General features: G+C 63.3%; 3 protein-coding genes across 6 annotated transcripts; 1 reads left to right on the forward strand and 2 right to left on the reverse strand.

Moving 5' to 3' along the window:
* The first annotated feature begins 108 nt into the window (after positions 1–108).
* Positions 109–5,124, forward strand: RARRES2 (retinoic acid receptor responder 2). Of its 3 annotated transcripts, XM_088150049.1 has the most exons (6): positions 109–125; positions 306–533; positions 2,319–2,423; positions 2,825–2,929; positions 4,268–4,395; positions 4,987–5,124. In XM_088150049.1, the coding sequence occupies exons 2-5, from the start codon at positions 372–374 to the stop codon at positions 4,370–4,372; spliced, it is 477 nt and encodes a 158-aa protein (XP_088006175.1). In that variant the 5' UTR covers positions 109–125; positions 306–371; the 3' UTR covers positions 4,373–4,395; positions 4,987–5,124. The 3 variants fall into 3 exon arrangements, with proteins under 3 accessions (XP_088006175.1, XP_088006174.1, XP_088006176.1); XM_088150048.1 differs by lacking the exon at positions 109–125 and having other exon boundaries at positions 186–533; XM_088150050.1 differs by lacking the exons at positions 109–125; positions 2,825–2,929.
* Positions 5,125–5,512: 388 nt separating this feature from the next.
* On the reverse strand, positions 5,513–8,819 carry LRRC61 (leucine rich repeat containing 61). Of its 2 annotated transcripts, none has more exons than XM_007432971.4 (2): positions 8,697–8,819; positions 5,513–7,217 (listed from the first exon to the last, which is right to left on the reverse strand). In XM_007432971.4, the coding sequence occupies exon 2, from the start codon at positions 7,045–7,047 to the stop codon at positions 6,250–6,252; it is 798 nt and encodes a 265-aa protein (XP_007433033.1). In that variant the 5' UTR covers positions 7,048–7,217; positions 8,697–8,819; the 3' UTR covers positions 5,513–6,249. The 2 variants fall into 2 exon arrangements, with proteins under 2 accessions (XP_007433033.1, XP_088006173.1); XM_088150047.1 differs by lacking the exon at positions 8,697–8,819 and adding an exon at positions 7,408–8,199.
* A 1,547-nt stretch (positions 8,820–10,366) lies between these two features.
* On the reverse strand, positions 10,367–17,233 carry ZNF467 (zinc finger protein 467). Its single transcript, XM_088150029.1, has 5 exons — positions 17,103–17,233; positions 15,180–15,291; positions 13,983–14,081; positions 13,521–13,634; positions 10,367–12,864 (listed from the first exon to the last, which is right to left on the reverse strand). The coding sequence occupies exons 1-5, from the start codon at positions 17,103–17,105 to the stop codon at positions 10,976–10,978; spliced, it is 2,217 nt and encodes a 738-aa protein (XP_088006155.1). The 5' UTR covers positions 17,106–17,233; the 3' UTR covers positions 10,367–10,975.
* Between the last annotated feature and the right edge of the window lie 544 nt (positions 17,234–17,777).

The following is a 17,777-nucleotide window of genomic DNA, read 5'->3' on the forward strand; positions in this document are numbered from 1 at the left end:
AGCCACCCCGAGGCTTTCGCGGGGCTGGACGCGGCATTCGCGGCGCCAGCCGAGGTCCGTCCAGGCAGGCGAGGGGTCCTCCTCCCTCGCCGGGCGACTTCGCCTTGAAAGAGCCCAGCCAGAAGGTGGGGGTGGGGGTGGGGGTGGGGGTGGGGGTGGGGGTGGGCAGGGTGCCCTTTGCCCAGCCCTCGCGTCCCCGACCGGCGGGCATCCAGCGGTAAACAAGCGCCGCGGAGGGCAGAGGGCAGGCTTGCGTCCGAGGCGTCGCTGGGGGGAGCCGGTTAATGACCCACCAAGATCAACAGGGGCGGAGGCGCGCGGAAGCGGCAGATGCGCTGCGGCGGCGAGGCGAGAGGCGAGGCGAGGCGAGGATGGCCCGCTGGCTGGTGCTGTGCGTGGGGCTGCTAGTCCTGGCTGAGGCCAGCCGGCCGCCCCTGCTACAAAGCGCGCTGGAGAAGGTGCTGGAGGATTTCCACGGCAGGAGACTGGTCAAGTCGGCGTTCCGGGGAGAAGCCGCGAGGGAGGTCATGGAGGTCAGCACGCGTGGGAGGGGGCCCAGTTGCCCCAGCCCGCTTCCTCTCGGGGAGGGCGGGGGATTGGCGGGCGCACCTCGTGCTTAGCGGCGCTCGGCGCGACCGGGGAAGAGGAGCGCGCCGTTGGTCCGGACCCGCGGAAGGGAGCCGCTCGGGGTCGCGCGGCGGCGGCGGCGGCGGCGGCGGCGGCGGCTCCTGCCTTCGGACCAGCCACGATCCCTGCGCTCCGCGAAGCAGCCCGGCGGAGGCATCGGGCTTGGTCTGGCCCCTCCCCAGCATCGGGCGCCAGGCGTGCGCTTGTTTTGACAGCCGGGCTGGCGGGGTCTCTGGGTCCAAGTGCCGCCGCGCTCTGCCGCGCTCTGCCGCGCTCCGCTTCCCCCGCGCCGACTCGAGGGCTCGTCGAATCCGCGCTGAAAGGGATGTGCCTCGAGTCGGTTCTCAGGGTCGCCGCCTCCCCGGAAGGCCCCGCTGGCCGACGGCTGCTTTGCCCCTCCGGAGAGCGGGGTCGGCGCGGGAGGGCAGGGGAGCGACCGTTCCTGGGCGGTGCCCCTTCCGCCCCCCAGCCTGCCCGGCGGCGAGGCTCTCCTCGGCGCCCCGACTGCGCGGAGGCCCCGGCAGCTGGGACGAGCAAGGCCCTTCTCAGTCCACCCTGGATTGCGCGGCTCCTTGACTCAAGAAGCCAGGGGCAGGAGCTTCACATCTTGCCATTCATACCTAATGCTCCTTCCTCCCGTTTTTGCACACACCACCACCCCTGTGAGGTAGACCAGGCTGAGAGAGAGAGAGAACGCGCCTGACCCAAAGTCACCAGGGAGCTTCAGTGGCCAAGGATGGCTCCCTTGGGTTATCCCGTTGTGAGCTGGTGGTACAGTCTTCTTTCCTTCAGGCAAATTCTGCTGCCCTGGCCCTCTTCTACCTAATTACTCAGCGTCCTTTGCTTTCTAATGGATGATGTTTTGCTTTTGTGACAGGGATCTCTCAATCTCATTTTTGTTGATAAAGCTCAGATGCTGTCATTAAAGTTTTCTATTATTAATTTCAAGCTTCCTCCAACCTGGTTGTCAAGAATAAATTTTGGAAGGAAGCTTGGCAGGGTTTTGAGCAGGTATGGAAAGGGTGCTGCAGGAATAAATTCAGCCAGACATCTGGGCTCACGCTTTTCCAGCTCAAGTGTGCCAGAGAGAAAGAGAGCATAAAGCCAGCAGGGAGCCTTGTGCCCTCCTAAAGCAGCAACCCCGATGTGGGGCCCTCCAGGTGTTCGTATTACAACTCCCATTAACACCCCCAAGGTGGCCATGTTGTAATCCGAGTCATCAGGAAGGAGTCAGAGCAGGGAGGATTGTCCTAAAGATTTGTTGCAGCAAAAGCTTTCATGCTTCGTGCCAAGCCGGGTGGAGGAGCCGTCTAGATGAGCATGGAAAGATGCAGTGGTCTTGACAACATAAAAAAAACAGGTGGAGCTTTGATTGCATCATCCACAACTACCCTCTGATTTTTTTGACCATACCTGGCAGAAGCCCCTGGAGGTTTGGGCACCTGAATGAACAGGAGGTGCCCAAGAGACACCCTGCTTTGCACTCTTATGGAATTGCTTCCGGCAGGACCAGGGTTGCCAACGGGCACCCAAGCAGGCACTGAGGGATCCCTCCAACCCCGCTCTTCTTGGTCCTGTGATGACGGTGGTGAGAGGGGCGTTCTGTGGTGATTGACTCCTGTCATTTCTCACGTGGACTTGGCTGGGTCATGCCTCCTGTTCTGCTCCGATCCAGCTTTCTTTCCTTGCAGGACTTACCAATGGGGACTTTTGTCCAGCTGGAAGTGGACTTTGTGCAGACCGTCTGCAAGAAACAGCAGTGGAGAACCCAAAGCTGTCAGATCAAAGCGGGCGGCGTGAGTGCAACCCCCCCCAGCCGCTGACTGCACCCCCAGGGCAAGCCTTGTAAAACAAAACATGCAACAAGCATCCATTTTGGAAGCCGAACCCGTAAAAGGCATACATTAATGTGCAAAGAGGACTCTGCATCCCTCCTAGTTGCAGTGGGGTGTGGCAGGCCCCCACCCAGCCCCTTCATATTTCCAGGGGGCCCCTCGGTGGCTGCACTTCCTGGGGTCTTTGTCCTGGCTGCAGCCTTTGGAGTTTATGGGGCATGCTTTTCGGTGTGGAGAACCATTTTAAGACTGAATGTACACTCTGGCTCCAGCTGGGTCGAAACAGCCTCCTCCCTTAGGTGTCTCTTGCGAGCTTAGACTTGCTCTTTCTCACCCCCCCACCCCCCCACCCCCCTGCACAGAGGAGGCAGAAGTGTCTTGCTTGCTTCAAGTTTGATGCCAGCAATCCTGGAAGCCTTTTGGCCCAGTCGCTGCGGTGCCTGTCTGAGCAGAATCCTGTTTTCCAGGTGGGTTGGCAGCCTCTTCCTCCTCCACTGACAAATGCCAGTATCTGTTGAGAAGCCGCAGAGGTACCCTGATTCCACTGGCTGCATTGGCTAGGGGTCATCAGAGGGCCAGATGCCCTCCAGAAGTGTTGGTCTTCAACTCCTCTGAGTCCTAGCCAATGCCGGCAGTGGGATGACGGGAACTGAAGTCCGGCCGGAATCCAGGTGGCTCTCAAGACCACCTTGGCTGAGACGTTACAAAGCAGAAGCTCACAGCTTTCTGATCTGTTCAGCTTCTCCAGAGAGGAGCTACCTCTGCCCCACTTGCAAGAGGGTAGTTGCGAGTTGCACCCTCAATCGCCCCTCCTAAGAGAAACACAGCCCGAGGGTAGGCGTTCGGCCTGCCCCACCTTCCCGTCCGACGAGGGCGAGGCAGCTTCCCCGCAGGCAGGCAGGCAGGCAGGCAGGCAGGCAGGCAGGCAGCACCAAGTCCACTCCGTGGCTGACGCCGGCTACGGAGAGCCACATACTCCCAATGGGAAGAGATTCCACTTATCTCTTTGTGTCCTTCATTGTACACTGCCAGAATCCAAAGATTCCTGGTGGCTTGCAATAACAGTAAAAGCAGCAAAGACTCCAGAGGCACGGACAACAAGGCTGCACTGAAAGCCAGCAGTGGGATTCTGCTGGCCTTCACCCGAGCAGCCGCCAGGCCCCTTCCCGCTTCCGGTTGTCAGCCCAGCTGGCTTCTTCGGTTCTCTGCTAACCGTTCCTGGAGATGGCTCGACCCGTGCTGGGCAGGCTTGGCATCTCTTCCTTCAGCTGCAGAGCTGGCACACTGGCCCTGTCTTCTGGCTATCCCCAAAGCTGCCCAGGTGGGCAGGAGGACGGTGACCTGGGAGGGCTCAGCAGGCCTTCCGTCAATCCGTTGGCTGCTCTGCTGCTTCCTAAAACTTTTGATTGGCTGAATTGTGCTCCGATTAACCAGGTAGAAAGAATGAACTCGTTGATACGCATTGCACTGACCGAGCCTGGTTTGCTCCTCCCACATGCACTCGGGACGGGGGTCTTTCCTGAGGTGATGCCTCGGACCACCCACAGAAGCAATGCTGTCTTTGGCTGCCGCACAATTATTTTGGGGTCTCTGCAAGCGTGAGAAAATCATGACTTGACCAAGCCTTTTGCAAGGGTTTTTGATGGCAGGTCTTAATGCTGGGGAGGCTCTCCGTTTGGAGAGGTGGTGGCCATTCCCGGAGCAGCCCCCAAGGCTTGGTGGCAAAAGTGGGGCGCTCTCCCAGCACTGCTGGGCCTTCCCTCCTCCGCAGAGCCACCATCCTCTCCCCTTCTCTCTGCCCGCAGGAGGTGAGGGCAAGGCAAGAGCAGGACTGCGAGGCCATCAAGGCAGCCAACGAGGATCAGTATCTGCCCGGGAAGTTTGCCTTTTCTGTTGGGCTTCCCTCCTGACCCTTCCCGACAGAGCTGGCAAGGTAGGTGCCCGGTCTTCACGCGTGGGCAGCCAGACCCTGGCCTGAGAGAGGCGGAGAGGACTTTTGCGGTGCAGGGATGCGGCTGAGACCCTGCCCTGAGCGCCGAGACGTTGGGTGTTTCGGGTGATCCTCAAAGCTGGGCGTAGGCAGAGGCTGGGTTAAAGGTGCTTTATCCCCAACTGAGCTCCTGTCAGAACTGGCGGGGGGGGGGGCTTTCTCAGCTGGGTGCCAGGCGTGAGCCAGAAGGGCAGAGGGAGATGGGAGCAGCAGCTCCTCCCACCCGCCTTTGGGATGCCAGGCAGGGCTCTGGGAAGCTTTGGCTAAGCTGCTGGTGCAGTTGCTGTTTCTGGGCACTCCCTGCTTGAGACGGGCACCCAGAAGAACTCAGCAGAAAACTGCCCAATTGAGGGCAGGCACCAAAGGAAGGCGTTGCACCTGGCAGGAATAAAGTATTCTGGGTTCCAGCCACTCTGTTTCCCTCCCATAACACCTGGGCGTTTGTGGCCTGGACGGGACCCCATTTACTGTCCAGAGAGAAGTTGACGGCTCTCCTGGGTCTCCCCTTTCCTCTCTTTCTCCTCACTCATGCAGAACTGCACAGACTTGGCTAACTGGCAGAATCCTGGGGAATTGCGCCTCGGCACCCTGGGATGGAAGGCCGGCTTCCTGGGGAATCAGCCCGGCGCCTCTTCTGCCTCTCTTGATTCCCACAATAAAATTGCAAGCAGAGTCTTCATGATGCCTGTAGTTTCTGGTGGGAACAGCCAGTGGAGAGGGCCCCCCCGATTGCTCTGTGGGTGTCCTCGGGGCCCTTCGTGGGCAGCTCTGCTGCGCTCTCTTCCCAACTCGCCTGAACAAGGAACAAACAAGGCTGAGTCCTCTGCAGGTGGCTTGAGAAGGCCCCTCTGCCAGTCTGTCGTGTTGGCGAACGGGCAGGGCAGCGCTGGGACTGGGTGGGACATCGGAACGGTGCCAACCATGCAATTGAACAGGGATGAAACATGGAGGCTGTGGGAACATCTTGGGGGAAGGTGGGGCTGTGCGAATTCCTTTAGGACCCCAAATTCTGGGGTTGACTGTTGACTGGTTTAACAGTCCAAAGATTTCAGCTTGCAGGTTTACACGTAGGCTTTTATTTTATGTACACCAAAAGATGATTGCAAAATTAACCAAAGGCATGCCAAGATATTAAATGTGTTCTCATTCCTTCACACTGTAAAATTTCTAGCCTAGGGAGCCCCTGATAAATGCATGTTCAGGGCTGGGGGCAAGGGGCCTGCATGAACTATCCTGGCTTGACCCCCACCCCCCGCAAGTCGCAGAAGCAGCTGTGCTGGCCAGAGATTCACAAAGGGGGCTTGCTCAGTGGGGAGACCTGGTGTTAGGCTGTGACAGAATCGTAGTTACTTTACTACAGAGCACTAGGGTAGCTTTTCAGAGCATGCCTGCGGGTGCGCCCCCCACCCCCACTCCCACACCCAAGATCAAAGGACTGTGACCCGCCTGGGAAGTGACCTCTTCAGGCCTGAGAGTGGCACAAACCCCCTCGCAGGTGCCATGCAACACAGGCGGCTCTGCACCCCCTAGCAGGCAGAAAGCCCAGGGGCAGAGCAGAGACACAGCCTCGGCAGAGCTTGTGATGCTGGAAGGGAACAGATGAGCCACAGACCCACGCATTGGTGGTGGAATGTGCCATTCCCCCTTCCTGGGGGATCAGTAAAAAAGAGCTGCAGGGCAGAGGGGTGAGGGCTAGGGGCAGGGTGAGTGCTCCTCCGGATGTGCTGGGAGAACAGTTCCCAGCGTCCCCTCCCCAGCGGCAGTCACAACGCGTCTGGAGGTCAGCAGGTGGGAGGCTCAAAAGAGGTAAGAGTTGCCATCAGGGCGCCCACTGAGTGCCCGCTCGGCCTGGCAGATGGTGTGGTCAGCCCGCTTGCTCAGCTCCCGGCACTCCAGGAGAGCCTCGCTGAACTGCTTGTAGGCTTCCTCCACGATGGAGCTCCTCCTGGCCGGCTGGGCATCCCAGTAGCCTTCCGCTACCCATGGCTGGGCCCGGCCGGCCAACTCCTGGAGGCTTCCGCCACTGGGGCCGTGGAAGCGCTGCAGGGAGCTGTCAAGATCCTTGCAAAGCTGGTAGAGCTCGCTGCCGCGCCCAGAGACCCGCTCGCCATCTATCACTTTGACTCGGGGAAACATCTCCGCCATGGCCGCCGGGTAGCCCACCGAGGTGCAGAAGGGGTTGCTGAGGCGGCCCACGGCGTTGTGGAAGCGCAGGTTTTCCAGGTGCCTCAGCCCCACCAGGCACTGCAGCTGCTGCAGGCTGCGCAATGAGTTGCCAGCCGCGTTGAGGCTCTGCAGGCTCTCGCAGCCCCCAAGGGGCTCCAGGCTGGAGATGCGGTTGGAGGAGATGTTGAGGACAGCCAAGTTCCTGAGTGTAGCCAGGGGGCCCAGGTGGGTGAGGGCGTTGCCCGACAGGTCCAGCCACTCCAGGCTGGCACACTCCCCAAGGCAGCCGAGCTCCAGGATGCCCAGGCCCCTCAGCTTTAGCAGCAAGATGGACTCCAGGTCAAACTCCCCTGTCCTGCTTTTCAGTAGCTGGGCAGTGATCTTCCCGTTCCCCAGCTCATCCTTGCCTTTCTCATTCCGGGGGTCCATTTCAGTCCAGGCAGGCTGCCCTCTGAAGGGGTTGGTGCTGGCTTAGCCTGGCCACCTCCTCCTCTTGCCACCGGAGACACCGCGGTTGCCCAGAGCGGAGGAGCAGGTGGGCTGGGTCCTTGCCCGGTGGGTCTATGCCATCACTCAGGGGAAGGTTGGCTTTAGGCCTCCTGCAGGGCAGGAAAGGTGCAAGGTAAGAAGCTGCCACAGCCCCGTGCCAGGGACCCCAGGCCAGCCCCTGATCCCCACAGGGGACACTACACAGCCGGAGAGTCTGGGGGCATGGAAAGGGGGCCCAGAGGACAATGGCATCCATAAAGAAAGCCGGGAGTTGTCTTTGGGTATTGTTTTCATCAATACCATAAATTCTGCTTATTCTTAAAATATTCTCCGCCTCTTGAGCAGGGAGGCCAAGGGTGCTCCAGTAGCTGCAAGGTCTGGAGATTCTCAGAAGGTAGCTGAGGCTGTCATCCGTACCCCACCCTGCTGCACTGGTGAAGGGGGGGGGGCTCCTGCAAGGCCCGCTCCCCCGTGGAACAAGTCCTGCTTCTCTCATTTGTCTTATTCGAGGTGCTGCATTCCTTCCCGCTAAAGCTTGAGGTCCCTGAAAGATGAGGGGACACTAGAAGCAGCAACTTAACAAAGGGCTGGCTGGGGATATCCGCCCCAAATCGCCATCGTCCCCAGGGTCAGCTCACAAGGGGCAGGCCAAGGGATCCTTTAGAAGGGGAGGCGGCAGCCCCAGGGGAGACGTGAAACAGGCAGATCCGGGAGGGAGAACTGGAGCCCCGGGGAGGTCAGCAGCTGCGGATACGGGTCGTATTCGGTTGGCCTGCTTCCCGTGGCAGCTTCACTTTTCTAGGCTTTTGCAACCTGGCCAGACGACGTGACCCCCTCCCACCAAGCCATTTCTGAATCCACCATGCTCACGTCCCTGATCCAAAATCCGGACAGGGTACTGAGCAGGTGTCTGAGTCTCCCGGATCTCTCCAGACCTTCGCCAGGACCCAGCCGGTCCCAAAGGGCAGCACCACAAACGGGTGTCGCTGCAAGCAGCTTTTCCTGGGTCCCCTGAGCAGTTGCCACTGGGCTGGAACCAGGGAGGCCCCCCCAGGAGCTCACGGGGGCGGCGGCGGCGGCGGCCTTGGGGCCAGTCACTTTCTCTTAGCCCTCCCCACCTCACGGGGCCGTTGTGGGGAGAAAACAGAGGGCGGGCCGTGTCTTTTGCGCCGGGAAGAAAGGCGGGATCCCAGGCTCCTGACGGCAGGAAAGCCTCCCCCCCCCCGCAACAAGGAGAAAAAGTTCTCAGGCAAGGCGGGGGCGGCCATTCCGGCCTCGAGGGTCCTGCCTGCTGCTCCCCGCACGGACGGGCGCAGGCGCAAGCGGGCCGCGCCAGCTCCAGCTCCAGCTCCAGCTCCAGGCCTGCAGCGCTCCCGCGTTAAGATGCTGCTCGTCGGACGCCTTTTCCCAGCCCGGGGGTGGGCAGCGGGGGGGACAGGCATCCCCGCCATTTTCTTCTGCAGGCCCCCTCCCGTCTCCATGGCAACACTGCTGCATCCTGAGCATCCCGACCCCCCTCGGGGTCCGGCTGTGGTCCTGGGGAGAGCCCCCCCTCTCCCCCCAGCGTGCCCGGCGCCCTCTCCCCTCACCCTTGCGGTGCCCGGGCGGCCGCCGCCGCCTCGCCTGCTGCTGTTCCGGGCCCCTCCCTGCCCAGGGGCCGGCCGCATTGCCATGGCAACGCCCGCTGCTGCCGGAGCGCCGCCCGGCCCGGACGCCGTTAAAGGGCCGGCGCGGCTGGGCCCAGGCCCGGTGCCCGAGCGAGCGGACCGGCGCCTCCGGAGCCCGCACCCCGAGAGGGTGAGCTGCAGGCGCGGACTCGCCAGCCGCGCCGGACTTCGCTCCGGCCCGGCCAGCCCGCGCCCCGGAGCTTCCCGTCGCGGCCGCAGCTCCTCCCGCCCGCAAGGACCCTGGCCTCGCGGCGGGGGTGATGGGAACTGCGGCCCAGCACGGCGGGAGGGCCCCGGGGGAAAGCGTCGATATAGAGGGGGCTTTTCACGGCGCCCCCCGGCCTCTGCCCGCCTCGGAGCGGCCAGCAGAAAACCGCTCCGGTTGACTTGCGGCTACAGCGCAGCCGAGGCGGCGGCGGCGGAGGAGCTCCTGCCTCTTTTCCGGCTGGACCTAGGAGACGCGACCCCCGTTTCTTGTCCTTCCCGGGGGCTTCCCGGGGACAGCAGAGAAGCCCCGGACGAGAGCCGCTCCGGGGACCCGAGGGCCGCCCTCCCGACCGAAGCCTTCTCGGAAAACGCGCAATTCTCCCGGAAGAGCTCAGTCCGCGGGGGTCCTGCCTTCCCTCCTATCGCTCCACCGCTGGACCCGCTCCTGGCGGGGCGGGGGGAGAGCCCCTCGCGACGGGTCTCAAACCAGCCGCTCAGCTCCGCGGACGAGGCTCCTCCGCCTCTTTCCAAAGCGGGGCTGGTCACGCGGCCATTCCCGGCGCTAAGCCAGGGGTCGTTTAACCCCGATTCGTCAAACCACCCCCGGGGGCCAGGTTTACACCAGCTCTTATGGTTGATCACCACACGGGCTGGGTCCACGCACGAAGCCCAGAACCCCCAGCCCCTCCTGGGCCTAATTCAGGAGCGGTGCTCAGCATCTGCACCTGGCTCCGAACGCACTTCCTGCCCGTTTTGGACAGCGGAGTCCTCGGTGCCCGCTGAGCGTGCGGTTTGGTTGCAGACGTTTCATGGCCCAACTAGGTAACATCGAAGTGTGAGCGGTTCCTTGATTAGTGCTGTTTTCCGCCTGATTGTTTACTACATTGTTTACTAGGCAGAACACAGCACCCTGATCAAGGCACGGCCAAGGAGAAAGCCACACCCCCATCCACACAGGCGGCGGCTACTGCACATAAACAGGTGGCGAACCCCACACTGCCTCGCAGTGGACGTCAGCGAGCCCACCACCCAGCTCGGGGAGCAGCAAGGACTCCACGCGGGCAGCCCTGCGCTGCAGATTCTCTTCTACGGGGCATTCGTGCTCAAACGGTGCAGGGGAAAGACGACTACGGTAAGCAACATTATACGGTGCTTATTTGGTAGATAAAACACACACAGGTAACGGATTGGAGGAGTGCCGGTTTTGGAACGTGTATTTGGATGTTCTCCCAATTATTTTTTTCTGAAGTATTCTAAAAAGTTGAAAGCGCTTAGAAAGGGTAGGAAGGTCCATAGTATATTTTTACTGTTCTAAAAACAAGACCTGAAGGCACAAGCGGTCTTCCAAGCCTGCCTTTCACCCTGAAAAAAATTAGGACAAGAGGCAGAATTCAATTTCTTTATTGTTTACATCAGAGAAAGGATTACAAAATGTAATTTATATTTGCCTTACGATGCTACTAAAATGATTTGTCTACTCTTTTCCAAAAACAGCTTTTCCATTATTATTTAAAACTGAAGCTACCACGGGATACTGGTGTGTTTTGCCAGAAGCAGCCGATGCCGGGCAGGACACCCACCCAGATCTGGGGGATTCTTGGCTCGTTGCAAGCCCGCTTCCCAGCCGCCTCCGGAATTTAGTGCTCCACAAAGCAAAGTGGATTCTCTTTACGGCACCGATAAGAGGGATCAGGGTATCTTGGCCACCGCTGGAGGAACCTTAAAAGCCACAGGAAGAACCAGGCCTTCAGTGACCGGCAATCATAGAATAAATTAGGTGTAGTTCAGGTCACTTAATTTTATTCTCTCACTCAAAGGTCAAAACTTTGGAAATTACAGGAAAGACGCAAATGTGTCATTTTCAGCTTGCTGAACTTGCATTTTATTCAGGCTGTGAAAGGGTTCCTTGGTGGGCCAGACTTTGCTCCAAAGGACAAAGGGCACCCTAAGCTAACTGCTGTCCACAGCACAAAAAGGGCAGAATATGGGTTTCCTCACTGCCAGGGCGACTCCAAGGCCATGGGCAAGAGGAGAGGCGGGCGCTGCTCGGGCGGCTGGAGCAGGGAACTCTGCGGCAAGGCAGTCAGCCAACCGGCGGTGCTGGGCAGAGGAGCGCTGGTGTGGGTGCGCTCGTGGCGCAAGAGGTGGGTCTTGCGGCTGAAACTGCGGGCACAGTGGGTGCAGATGTATGGGCGCAGCCCTGTGTGCACAGCCTGATGCCGCACCAGGTTGGTCTTCGAGCTGAAGCGCCTGGGACATTGAGTGCAGGCGTGGGGGCGCAGCCCCGTGTGCACCGCCTCATGACGGGCCAGGTGCGATTTCCGGCTGAAGGCTCGCCCACACAGGGGGCAGGCAAATGGGCGCTGCCCGGCATGAGATTTGACGTGCGCCAGCAAGCTGGCCCGAGTGCTAAACGTGTGCCCGCACTGGGCGCAGGAGTAGGGGCGCTCCGCCGAGTGCTGGTTGCGCCAGTGTCTCTGCAGATGCCTCTTGTGGGCGAAGCAGCGGCCACACTCACTGCAGGCGAAGGGGCGCTGCCCCACGTGGCCCCCACACTGATGGGCGGCCAGCCCAGCCCGATGCGCAAAGCTTCGTTCGCAGTGGGGGCACGCGTACGGCAGCAAGCCCATGTGGCCGCGCAAGTGCGCCGTCAAGTGACGCTTGTCGCTGAAGCCCCTGCCGCACTCGGCGCAGGAGAAGGGGCGCCCCCCCTCGGCGTGGAGCCGCTGGTGGGAGGCCAGGTTCTTCCTCCAGGCGAAGGCCTTCCCGCAGTCGGAGCACAGGAAGGGTTTCTCTTCCGGCTGCTGGCTGGCGCCGGCGTCCTCCTCGGATTCAGCCTTGCCAACCTGTTCCAGGCAAGGGGGGCCCTCTGCTGCCTCCACCCCGCAGAGGGCTCCACAGCCTCCTGGCTCAGGAAAGGCTTCCCCCAGGGGCCGGCTGTCCCTCTCCAGGGCACGGTCGGTGCCCAGGAGCCCGGCCAGCTCTGGCTCGGCCTCAGCCTTAAAGAGGAGGGGGCCCTGGTCGGGCTCCCCGTGCCCTGCGCAGGAGGTGGGGAACTTCCCCAGCTCCATCCCAGCCCTGTATGGGACGGCAGCTTGTCCTCGGTCTCCCTGGACCCTGCAGGCCTGCCCCAGCACAGCAGCCGCGGCCTCTCCGGACTGGGGGAAGCCTCCACTGAGGCCTACACCTTGCCCTAGCACCAGGCCATTCCCGCAAGAGGGCACGGCTTGCCCCAGTTCAAAATGGTCCCCGGGGGGGGCCGCCCCCTCCTCATGCAGGCGCTGGTGCCGCAGCAGGTGCCGACGGTGTACAAAGCTGCGGGTGCAGAGCGAGCAGGCGTGGGGCCGCTCTCCCGTGTGGGTGAGCTGGTGGCGCACCAGGTGGGTCTTCTTGCGGAAACTCTTGGGGCAGCGGTCGCAAGGGAAGGGGCGCTCCCCGGTGTGCACCCGCTCGTGCGAGCCCAGGTGGATCTTCTGGGAGAAGCGGCGGCCGCAGTGGGTGCAGGCAAAGGGGCGCTCCCCGGTGTGGACGCGGGCGTGGCGGGTCAGGTGGGCCTTCTTCCCAAAGGCCTTGCCGCACTGGGGGCAGGCGAAGGGCCGCGGCCGGGGGTCCCCAAGGCTGCCTCCGAGCGGGGCGGCCGGATGCTCGCAGCGGGGACAGCCCGGCGGCTTGTCCTCGCTCAGCATCTGCCACTGCTGAAGGGCCAGGCCGGGCAGCTCGCCCAGGCCGCCCCCGTCCTTGTACTCTGGGCCCAGGACCCTGTCCTCCGACTTGCAGGCGCTTGCCAGCGGCAGCCCCGTGAACAGCGCCTCCGTGCTCAGACCGGCCGGCCACTCCGAATAGTCTTCTGCTTCCACCTTCACCGTCCGGATGAGCCACTCGCCTGCAGACGGGGTTGAAGGAAGGAGGTCAGACGGCATGAAGGCAAGCAGCAGGGAGGCAGCAAAGTCAGCCCCACGAGCGGATCCCTTCGGCTGAGTGGACAGGGATGGGGGGGACTCGGGGTCAAGACTCCCCTCACCCCCGGAAACGGCTCAGCCCAGCCTACTTCACAGGGTGAGGGTTGGGGGATGAAAGGAAGAGGCCCCCACTGGCCAGGAGCAGCTCTAGCAAATAAATTCACACAGAGGCCCCCGGCATTCAGCCGGTCGCGAAGCAGAGTTCAGCAGCTTCCAGAAGTGGCAGCTGCTGCCCCAGAGATTGGGGGGTGGGGGGCCCTCCTCCAGCCGGGGCAGAAGAAACAATTTGTGGCCAGGTTGGGCAATGGAAGAGCAGTTCAGAAAAGGAAGAGGCCAGGGCCACCCTTCTCCAGTACTTCATTTTCAAATTGAGGACCCAGCCTTTCTGGAACCACAATGATGAGATACATGCACTCTGCATAAACTCAGAGGCACTCTTAAGCAGGATCGAGAAGCTGAGCATTGATCAGGACCGAGCTGAAGTGGCAGCGAGCTGAAGTGGCAGCGTTGAGAGCCACCCCCCGCCCCCAACGGCGTGGGTCCTGCACTCCCACGTTTGACTCCTGCTCAGCCTCCTTACCTGGGCAGCTCCTGGCTGGGTCCTTTGGCTCTCCGGGTCCATTTGGTCCGACCGCTGCCGCCTGTAGCCGCTGCTCACCCTTGACGGCCAGCTCAATGCCTGGAGGGCCGGAACCTGCCCGGGAGGCAAGAAACATGAATGCGCTGTGCTAGGCTGGATGCCTCCGGGCGTCTACTGCGCCTTGCACCCAGGCAGCAGGGGAGTAAAATGACTCCTGGGACCCCCCGCAGCAGCAGACCGACCCAGCCACTTGCTCTTTGCTCTGCTTGATGCAAAGTCCGAGCCACCCTGGAGTCTCTTCCCCACTCAGCTGGGGGAGCCGTGCCCCGAGCAGGCAGCTCAACAGCCCTGTCCGTCCCCCAACTCCTCTCCACCAGCTGCCAACCACGTCCCCCCCAGCACTGGCTCTGGGGTCTTGGCCACCCAGGCGGTTTTCTGCGGGGCGTCCACCCATCCCCTGACCTGCATCAGGCGCCTGCTGCAGCTCCCTGGCCCCCTGGGCCTTCACTGGTAACAGGCCCCCTTCCTGGGGAACAATCTCGGGTTTGGTGACTGGGGAGCCTGCAGAGAAGAAAGACCCGGTTGGTGAGAGCCGGAGAGGAGGAGGCCGGGCAGCGCAAAGCCCTTGGGATGGTGGATCAGTGCGTCCCCCAAGCAGCTGGGCCCATGCAGGGCAGCCCACCGGTCCAAGTGGCGTAACATCCGGCTGGCCTTAACTGGGGTTCTTTGGGGTGCTGTCCTGCACGGCATGGACCCAGCCTGGCTGGTTAATTGATGGTTCAGCATAATGAGTGAACCAGACGGTTCCCTTCACGAACCAGGTCCAGTGGATTGTGCAAACTCGGCCAGGGTAGCCTCAAGGTGACTGCCGATCGTGTCTGCTGAAAAGCCCTAATGGCGCGAAGGGGCCTGTGTGATCCGGGGAGGCTCCAGCGATCTGCTCTGCCTTCATGGAGCTCCTTCGGAATGGGGGCTCTGTGGCCCCCTCGGACCTCAACCTGTTGTGTCAGCACCACCTTGCAGCACCTTCCACTGTTTCAATCCAAGCGGCTGCGAGTCCTTCGCGAGCGCCAGGCGGAATACCCCCGAGGCAACCACGCGGGCCCCGCAAGGACTGGCTTCCCAGGCTCAGGTGGAGCCAGGCAAGGACCTGCCCTCAGAAGGAACCCAGGACCCAGGGCGGCCATTTTCCCCACCTAATGCCTTCCAGGGTTTTGGGGCTCCCGCACCCTGAATCCTCAGCTGGGGTGGCTCACAGATCCCTGCGGGGCCGACCGGCAGCCCGAGGAGGGAGCAAGACCAAGGCAGAAGGCCCAGCACCACGGTCCAATCCAGAACGGCCTTCGCTGACACGTGCCGCTTAAGAATGGTGCTGCATGTGAGGCAGTCGGGTGCCCGGCAGAGGACGGACGCTGCCGTGGGGGAGGGAGAGCTGTGGGGCTTTTAACCGAATGCTTTACATGCAGTCCTGTGTGCCAAATGCACCCCAGGCAGTCATCTCCCTCACAGTCCTGCGAGCAGCATCTCTTCCTCAACCACACTAGCCCCAATCCTACCAGATCTCTCCCGGATGAACCTCTGCCTGCTGATCCTCAGGGAAGGCAAGGAGAGACTGACCCCCCCCCACAAGCCCAGCAGTCAAAAAGGCTACCCCCTTACCCAGAGCAATCGCAGCCCCGTAATTCTCCCGCATGGTGTCTTCATGCACCGCCCAGCCTCGCCAGTGCTCTGGGCCGAGATGAAGGGCCGCGTCCTCACACCGCACCGGCACCTGCAATGAATGAGGCCCGTGCACCAATTAGGATTCTGCGCGTACCCATTTAGGTTAGCCTAACAGGCCCCAATCCAGCCAGGTCTTGCTATGAGTACTGGCTCTCCGTCCCGCTGCCCACATCTGGAGATGCCACATGGCAGAGATGCAACCCTCCTGCAGACTCCCATTTGTGGCTGGGCTGCTCCAGCGGAGGCCCGGCTGAAATCTGGCCCTCCTTCCTTCCTCCTTGCCCCTGGCAGGATGACACGCTGCCTTACCCGGAGCTACGACCGGAGGAACAAAGGGTGGGTGGACGTAAAGGGAACCCGATGCCGTTCTGAGAGTTCAGGAAGGGACTGTTTGCGAAAGGATCCCACCGCGCCTCCAGAGGCAGAAGCATCCTGGCCCAGTGGAGCCAGAGAGGGGCTGCCGCACACGTCGGTGGCCCAAGGCTTGGGAAAGCTCCTTGGATGCCCAAGACCCCCCCGCCTCAAGACTTCACTCATCCGCATTGCACCCAGCTTTGCCGGCGTCCTGAAGGTGCCCCAAGCGCGCTGCTTTTGCCGAGACCCGTTCAGGATCCGGCTTTTGGCTTCCAAAGGCAGCAGAAGCACCAGGTGCAGGAGCCCGGGGCTCTTCCCCATTTGCAGAAGCAGACACTTGGGTGGTCCAGAGCGGCTTGCACCCTCGGAGCCCGGGGCCAGTCTGTGATTCTTTGCAGGTAGACCGCAATCCGTCTGCCTGCCTGCCTGCCAAGCGCTCCGGGCCCTGCAGTTCACAAAGGCCCTCCCTGCTTTTATTTTTCTTTTGAAAATGAACATTGTTCTGCTTCAGGCCACAAGAAGGGGGAAAAAGAGGGGACGGGTTTGGCAACAACCCCAGTTTCCTTCCTCTGCAACCAAACAGGTCCTCCTTATCTCTGCCTGGAGGAGGGGGGAGGGAACAGCAAGGCCCCCGGCCAGCTGGTCAGCAGCCTCCCAGGTCCACCCCTTTGGCCCCCGCCTGGGCAGACACCCACCATCACTTCCTGCATCCCCGCCTCTTCCTCCCCCCGCCCCGCTGGCCTTCTCCCCACCTCTTCCTGCTTGGCCTCTTCTGCCCCGCTGCCCCCCCTTCCTGCCCTCCCCTCCCCGGGCTGCCCCGCTTTCCTCCCCTCAACGCCCTCTGGCTGCTTTCCCAACTCCCGCCCCCGAGGGGGGGCTGGCCAGGGCTGGGTCTGGATGGCCAGCTAGGCCTCTGGGCATACGCAAAGTGTGCCTCCCGCTCAACTCTGCCTTAAGGCCTTCCCCAGGAACAGGGGCAGCACCAGCTCGCTTGGCTCGCGAGCACGGCCGGGGGGCCTCCCGGGGAGGGCGGCGCCCGGCCAAGCCAAGGGCCGGGGAAGGTCTGCCTCGGGCCCCGCCGCCAAGCGCGCGCGCCCCCGCCCGCCCGGAGGGAGAGGCCCGGGGCCCCTGGGGCCTCCCCCGTGGCAGCAGCCTGGCGCCCGCTGGCCGCCTTCCAGGAGCATCGGCCCGCCGGGCCTTCCCGGGGACGGGCGCTCCCGGCCCGTCCCGTCCCGGCGCCCGCGCGAGTCCCGGGCCGGGCGCCCACGTGACCGCCGGAGGCGGCTCCTCCCGAGCGCCGGGACTCCTGGTGGTCCCCCATCCGAGGGCCGGCCGGGCCCGGCCGCCCGCCCCGCCGGACGGAGAAACGGGCGCGGGGGGCCGCGCAGCCGCCCCGGCCCCGGCACCGCCCCCGGCCCGCAGCAGCAGCAGGCCGCGCGGCGGGGGTCCCGCGGGCCTTTGTCCCGGCGCCGCCGCCCGCTCCCCGAGGCCGCGCGCCCGCCTTACCATCCGCGGGAGCGGGAGAGGCGCCCCGGCCGGCCCGCCGCGGGGGCGCGCGGCGGGGGCGCGGGGCAGGATCGGGTCCGCCGGGCCGGGCCGGGCGCGTCGCCGCCCTCGCCCTCCTGCCCCGCCCCGCCCCGCCCGCCGGCCGCGCTCGCCGCAGGCCGCCTGGCTCGGAGCCCCGCGCCGCCCGCCGCTCCGGCAGAGGCTCGGCCGCGCAGGGAGGCCCGGACTACAGCTCCCAGCAGGCGCCGCGGCGGGGCGGGGCGGCGGAGGGCGGGGGCGCCGACCGGCCGGCCTGGGCCCTCTCCCGGCGCCCCGCTCTCCTCGCTCGCGCCGCCGGGCCTGGTCGCGGGTCCCGCCCGAGGAGACCCGACCCGACCCGCCGCTCCCCTCCTCTGGGCCGCGGCGGAGGCCGGGCCGGGGCCCGAACGCGAGGGCCGCCCTCGTGGCCCGGCGACGCCACGGCCCTCCGGAAGGGCCGGGCCGGGCCGGGCCGGGCCGGGGAGCCGAAGCGGAGGCGGGTCTCCCCGGGCGCCGGATTCGCGCCCGGGACTCCCCACCCGCCGCCTGCCCCTGGGGCGCCCGCCTTCGCGGGCAGGCGGGCGAGGGGCGGCAGGGGGGCCCCGGGCCGCGGCTGTGAGCGATGAGGAAGTGGCGTTACGGTCATGAACTAGTTGC

The sequence above is a fragment of the Python bivittatus genome, unplaced genomic scaffold, assembly GCF_059951505.1.
Source record: "Python bivittatus isolate LINGU-HERP-01145 unplaced genomic scaffold, Pbiv_v1 ctg000610_np1212, whole genome shotgun sequence".
Classification (NCBI taxonomy): domain Eukaryota; kingdom Metazoa; phylum Chordata; class Lepidosauria; order Squamata; family Pythonidae; genus Python; species Python bivittatus.

Excerpts from the sequence above, each read along its gene's own strand:
- RARRES2 (XM_088150048.1), top strand. The coding sequence starts at position 285 with ATGACCCACCAAGATCAACAGGGGCGGAGGCGCGCGGAAGCGGCAGAT. Across the intron at positions 534-2,318 it reads CCGCGAGGGAGGTCATGGAG|GACTTACCAATGGGGACTTT; the intron begins GTCAGCACGCGT and ends CTTTCCTTGCAG. Across the intron at positions 2,424-2,824 it reads GTCAGATCAAAGCGGGCGGC|AGGAGGCAGAAGTGTCTTGC; the intron begins GTGAGTGCAACC and ends CCCCCTGCACAG.
- ZNF467 (XM_088150029.1), bottom strand. Across the intron at positions 14,082-15,179 it reads CGGGGCTGCGATTGCTCTGG|GCTCCCCAGTCACCAAACCC; the intron begins GTAAGGGGGTAG and ends TCTTCTCTGCAG. Across the intron at positions 12,865-13,520 it reads CCCAGCCAGGAGCTGCCCAG|GCGAGTGGCTCATCCGGACG; the intron begins GTAAGGAGGCTG and ends CCCCGTCTGCAG.
- LRRC61 (XM_007432971.4), bottom strand. The coding sequence starts at position 7,047 with ATGGACCCCCGGAATGAGAAAGGCAAGGATGAGCTGGGGAACGGGAAG.